Raw genomic sequence first — 6,739 nt, forward strand, 5'->3', positions numbered from 1 at the left:
TCATTTGCACCTCAGTCTCACCATTATAATTTTACAATAAATTTTTTTGGTACAAACAAATTTTACAGTCAATGCTTGGGAATTTAACAAGTATATATTTATATATATATATAGTGAGAGTATTGCACAGGAATGATAGTAGCTTTTCGGAGCGTGTTAATTACAAATAAAACTCATTTAAATAGAAAATGCTTAATATCGAGTGTGCAATAGCAATGCGATCACCTTGAGTGACTATGTATACAGACAAGTGCCACCATCGATATAGAATAAATATCTAGAATATATAAAATCTTAATCTGTTCTATAGACTATATGGTGCCACTGCCAGTTGTTCTATGCATGATTATTAATGAACTCATGGCGGCGAGGACGATGACGATGGCAAGCATGATAATTACAGGGAAAATATAGACACGCGCACAATTAGATGCGCTAGGAAAGCATCAAAGGTTTTAGAGTTAGTCGTCATAAGAGGATGTATTCAATTAATTAAAACTAAATTTACAGATCACTATTTATAATAAAAACGCGAAAAATCCATATTTGCACATATTTACTCGCCGTATATATTTCACATGACACAGTTGTGCACATGGTGGCCTACTGTTAGTCTGCGACTTTCTGGCAGTGGAAGTTGAAAATGCATGAAATTGTCTTTATGTGAAGAAGGTTATAAAATGAGAGGCGTGATGTCGAAGAAAACATATGACGTGTTTGTGGGTAACCTACCGCCTGAGAGTTCAGAGGTAATGATAAATCGTACTTAGGTTCTGTATTTTGGAAAGACTGAAAAGGTGCCCAGTCCAGTGGCGCTCATACTCATAGTCATACTCATAGTCATAGTATCATACTCATAGTGACAGTCATACTCATAGAGTCATACTCATAGGGTCTATGTCCCCCAGGGTACTATCGGAGGGTACCCTGGGTACGGTTCGATATATCGGAAAGTACCTCGGGGTACTATATACGGTATGTCGCTGCGTACCCTGCATTGTCTCACCGTACCCTGACTTTCAGCCAACTGATGTCGTAATAGTAATACATACACTCTGTCAAGTTACCACATCACATAGAAGAAACCTCAAAACATTTCTAAACAAATGTAGAATACTTTGGATCACGTAGTACACTGTTCACTTGAGAAATCACGGAAAATTAAAAACTGACGGGCTTTTAGGAAATCAAAGACCGTGCCCGGCTGCCGGGCATATAGCCACATCGTTTTTTAAACGAAGAGCTAGCTTTTATATTTTAGTTTTACAACATCGGAAATACGTCCATATAAAGTCAGGGTACGGTGGGACAATGCAGGGTACGCAACGACATATCGTATAGTACCCAGAGGTACTTTCCGATATATCGAACCGTACGCAGGGTACCTTCCGATAGTACCCTGGGGGACATAGACCCTATCAGCCCCAGTGGCAGTGGCAAACAGTTATTGAGTTAAACACGAAAACAACAACAATAAACCCAATATAAAACATAACCATTAACCTTTACAAATATCGAATTGAGTTCGTGTCGACTAAACAAGTTTATGATTTGGTATGAAGTGTTATCAACCAAAAAATCACATTAATAGAACTAATGTGACTATTATTATTATAATTAATGTGATGACCTAGATGAAGGTTGTAATTTGGAAAAGGCAATCACTACATACAATATATAATTCATTATGCTTATAGTGATGCCATTTGTCACAAATCTCGTAATCTCGTGTCACGATACAATATCTCCATGGAACATGATATATTTCGTGTCGGCCAGGGAAAAAAATACATGGGAGCGACGAGCGATTTCGCTCTGGTAAGCTCTAAAATCGCTCTGGTAAGAACAATAACGGGAGTGATCGCCCGAGAGAAAATCGCTCCCGTGGCCTGATAAATTGAAATGTACACAAATACGTACGTACAGCGAGCGCTACATATACACCGGGCATGCAGCAGCGGCTTAAGCTGGTTTACACTGACGATTATACGCAGTCAAGTTGGCGTTTTTCTTCTTTCTACCAACCTATCTATATATATATATATTCAAAGCTCTTACGTTATTGACCGCGGGGCGGCAAACGTTTCAACATTTGACCCGTAGCGTGCACGCGGGGCGACGCGGATACGCATTTTTGCACGTATTACATGCCGCCAGCGAGGCGTCTAAAGCAAAAATGTGCTCTTCCCCTAGGGTGGAGGGACACACCCCTGATTGCTGTTGTCTGATTGGCCACTTGGCAAAAAAACGTCCAACTCGCCTGCTCCGAGTTGGGGAAATTAAAAACATGTTCTAATCTTCCGACTCGCTGCTATCGATCGGTTGGACGTGCGACTTTTGCGTTTACACTGGCGATTGTCAGTTGCCAAACTGCCAAGTTCGTACAATTCGGCAACTCAAAATCGTCAGTGTAAACCCAGCTTATGTATCCGCTGCAGCTGGCGCTGGCTAGATCAACCCGCTGACGCATAATAAAATACAATTGATAATAAAAGTTATACAACAGCGTGTAGAACTAGAAACTGTTGACAATGTCATTCATATTTAAATTTAACTTGACAATAATACCAGCTGAATCCAGCTCTTGCCTTGTATTTTAAAATCTGCAATGATGTTGTTACAATTGCATTCATACATTGTCTGTTGAAACTATGAATGATAGTCAATGATAAACTATGCTGACAGATGTGATGTGATGTCACAGACTCACAGGCACACATCTGTGTGAGACTGACAAATTAATCGTGTACTTTTTTATTTTGAGAGTGAAAAAAGAAACAAATAACTGCACAGTGGTATTTTTATATAAAAAAAAACGTTTATTTGCATCCAAACGAAAAGATAACGTGGTTCATACTGTATGTATATTACAGAGTAACAAAACAATAAGCAATCTAGAAGTAGTGACTAGTGAAGCATGTGTACATGTAGAGAGAGAAGAGTGAGAACTGAGAAGGGGAGTGGTGGATAGAATGGTAGTATGGTACGTACTATGATAGAACTTAGAAGATGGGAGAGGTCAGAGGTGTCGGAGCCTCGGAGGCGGCATTGTGAATGCGAATGGATTCAAAGGATGTTTGGATCATGAGTTACAAGTGTGATTAGTGATATGTAGTAATGTAAATATAATTATAGGTACATGTATTAACAGAAAATTTGACACACTCATGGAATTAATAATATATACAATTTACATTGATGTCCCCATCCCCACAAATAAAATAAGTACATTATATTACGTATTTTTCGAAAATTTGAAACTATGAAAATGGCTCTGGATACATAAAAAATGGCTCTGGTAAATTTTTGACAAGTCAGAAAAATGGTTCTGGTGATAAAAAAAGTATTTTTTACCCTGGTGTCGGCTAAAAGTAGAAAGTGTTGCGAATCAGCGGTATGCTTGGTGCTGTGTCGGAGGTGCCGGTCACACAGCCTAGAGTCCCAATGGTATAAGGCGTCTTTAGGGTTTAAGGTGTATGTGTAAGTGACCTGCATGCTCTTGTGCGATTTTACAGGGGAGCATAACAAAACTCTTCTCGCCTTATGGAGAGATTCAAGGTGTACACATCAGGGATGGATCTTTCTCCAAGATGGCGTGAGTACGACGACAATTGAACATCTGTCGCGGCTCGCCCACCTCTAGCTGGGACCTGCGCACGATCCGTGTCATAGCGTAGTCGTCCTACTTTTGTCTCAGCGATTCGTCCAATGCGTCTTAACTCGACGTTTGAGCGCTGTTTGCTGGGATAATCTATCAAGCCTTACCCACTTTAGTTACATAGCAATACGTAGTAGTGTAACCGTGACGACATATATACTCTTATTTTAATTGTTATTATTGGGTTATTATTCATGTTAGGCTAATTAAGGCTAAACATTATATGGTTTGGGGTTAGGTATGGTATTAAGGGTAACAAGATAACACTGCAATCAGCGTTTCTGCTCGTTCTCCATTGTCACGTAGATTAGGGTGGTCATCGTTAACAATTAGAGCATTATTACATACATTATATTACTGTTACAACTTACATAGCTCTATAAGTTGGGGGTTTGGGGGTTAGGTATTAGGGTTAACCACGGTCGGCATTTCTGCTTGATCTTCGTTGTCGCATAGCTCCTACGCGACGCGTGAACTCGTTTGACCTTCGCGCAGGTTCGTCAAGTACGTTCAGGAGGAGGCGGCCATCCAGGCGGTGAAGGCACGCAACGGCATGCTCACCGACAACGGAGCGCTCAAGGTCAACCTCGCCGTGCAGAAGAAGTACGTTCGCTTGTCGGCCGCGTCGTCGCACGTCGGCTGCATTGGTCGCGCGTTGTCGGCTAAGGTCTACTTTACGTTAGGACTCCAGTATATCATGGTCATCACTCTACGTTTTATTGTTGTGTAGGGTCTGCTCATGTCTACTGTCTTATGTCTACTCATGCACTTGCCGTCGGGTGAGGTCTACTTTAGGACCTCACTATAGACTTGTTCAAAAGTTAATTTCTACCCCTGAGTGACTGAACAGAAGTGAAATCACAGAACTTCTGTAGTCTTACAATGACACTTCCATCTTCCACGCTGTGCTGTGTCATACATGATCCTTGCTCACACACATATCGCTTCCTTGCAGTGCTTCGGTGCTGCAGGACGGAAGTCTACAAGGTGGTCGCCGTCTGGAGAGGAAGATGATCGGAGGAGGAGGAGGGGGAGGAGTGTTCGGCGGGAATCCAGTCGGGAGAGGAAGCATCCGATCAGTGCAGCAGCAACAGCAGCAGCAGCAGCAGCAACAACAGTTGAGGATGGCCGCGGAGGTCGTGAAGAAGGTAATAGTAATATATTACATCTAATATCGTGTATAATATATTATTATGCCTTTACAATAATAATATATTACATCTAATATAGTGTATAATATATTCAGGGATGAGATTCTTCCGCGGATCCGCGGAAATCCGCGGATTTGACAGTCCCAGGGGTCGATTTTGTAAAACGTCTAAATTCGTTGAGAAAATTGGGAGGGGGTAACAATGTAACAATTTAAATTATATACCCTCAACAGCACCTGACTGTAAACTGTAGAGTGTAGACAGTAGGCTGACAGCGAAGTATACAGTGTATCTGTTTTTGCGTACCAGAAAAGAAAATCCTCGTTCACAGGCTGCAGTAGAGGGGCAGACATTTGAGGTAGCTGATCACGTAACGCCCATGCCTGGCCTGGGGGCCGGGTTTACATGTTGCTGCGTGCATGTTGTGTGCATGACTATGCACTGATTGTTCCATTCGCATTGTGTTTTTTTTTCATTCAAATCTGGTCGCAGCAAGGCAGCTTATGTCTGAGTAAAACAATGCAAGCGACGGGTGGAAACAGAAAAATATCATTATGTCTAGACATTTAATAAAAAAAAACTTGCCCTATTTTCAGCCCCCTGATTTCCTATTATAGTTCGTTTGTTCCTTTTGACCACTTGAAAAGGTTATTCAAGAGTCTCCTATAATGTGTTCCGAATAGCTTAGAATGCACCAAATTGCACCATTCTTTTAAAAAAATTCCGGGGGAGCATGCCCCCGGACCCCCCCTAGCATGGCGATGACCTACGGTCCTCGCATTGCTCGCTCCTCTGTTTGCTAATTAAAATTTCAGCTGAAAATTAAATTATCCAATCTCATCCCTGTATATTATTATATCACTACAATAATAATATATTACATCTAATATAGTGTATAATATATTATTATATCACTACAATAATAATATATTACATCTAATATAGTGTATAATATATTATTATGTCTTTACAATAATAATATATTACATCTAATATAGTGTATAATATATTATTATATCACTACAATAATAATATATTACATCTAATATAGTGTATAATATATTATTATATCACTACAATAATAATATATTACATCTAATATAGTGTATAATATATTATTATATCACTACAATAATAATATATTACATCTAATATAGTGTATAATATATTATTATATCTTTACAATAATAATAAGGTCGTGAAGAAGGTGGGTTTTCGCCTGCGCTGTCTGTGTGGTAGCGCAGCGTCGATTGGAGCGAAGTTTGAGGGACCCTCTCTCACTCGAGATGTCATGGTTCTTTCCTCGCGACTTTACGCCACGATTAACGCAGGATTACTTGTTGTTATTTCGTTATTATATTATATAATTTTTTTCATTTTATTATTAACGTAATGATAATAATATTATAGTTATATCACACTTGAATATTACAATTTATATTACACACACAAAAAAACAAATAACATTTAAAGACCAAGAAGAATACGCCGATATGACGTTAATGAATTAATTAATCGTCGTTCGATTAGGCGCAGCTGATGGTGACGCACGTCGTCGATCCCGTCACGTTCTGGGCGCACACGGTCACGCCGGAGGACGCGAATATGCTGGCATTCATCACAGAACAACTGCACACCCTGGTGGCGGGCGACCCCGACAAGGTGGTTAACGTCGAGCGCGGCAAGGTGAGAGAGCGGGAGACGATCGGTCGCGAGTAGGCGTTAATGTTGTGAGGGGTGAGAGAGAGATACAGATATAGGGGAGAGGACGGAGAGATAGACAGAGAGAGAGACAGCTATAGATATAGGGGAGAGGACGGAGAGATAGACAGAGAGAGACAGCTATAGATATAGGGGAGAGGACGGAGAGATAGACAGAGAGAGACAGCTATAGATATAGGGGAGAGGACGGAGAGATAGACAGAGAGAG

At 40.5% G+C, this 6,739-nt stretch overlaps 1 protein-coding gene across 1 annotated transcript in view; it reads left to right on the forward strand.

The window, feature by feature from the left end:
* The first annotated feature begins 597 nt into the window (after nucleotides 1–597).
* The window catches only part of LOC106808845, a 23,259-nt gene continuing 17,117 nt past the window's right edge, over nucleotides 598–6,739 (forward strand). Inside the window, exons 1-5 of the mRNA XM_014811732.1 lie at nucleotides 598–749; nucleotides 3,516–3,595; nucleotides 4,154–4,261; nucleotides 4,614–4,806; nucleotides 6,340–6,495. Coding sequence (XP_014667218.1) covers nucleotides 648–749; nucleotides 3,516–3,595; nucleotides 4,154–4,261; nucleotides 4,614–4,806; nucleotides 6,340–6,495 — 639 coding nt within the window. The 5' untranslated portion in view covers nucleotides 598–647. The remainder of the gene's footprint in view (nucleotides 750–3,515; nucleotides 3,596–4,153; nucleotides 4,262–4,613; nucleotides 4,807–6,339; nucleotides 6,496–6,739) is intronic.

This window comes from Priapulus caudatus, unplaced genomic scaffold, assembly GCF_000485595.1.
Source record: "Priapulus caudatus unplaced genomic scaffold, Priapulus_caudatus-5.0.1 Scaffold309, whole genome shotgun sequence".
NCBI lineage: Eukaryota > Metazoa > Priapulida > Priapulimorpha > Priapulimorphida > Priapulidae > Priapulus > Priapulus caudatus.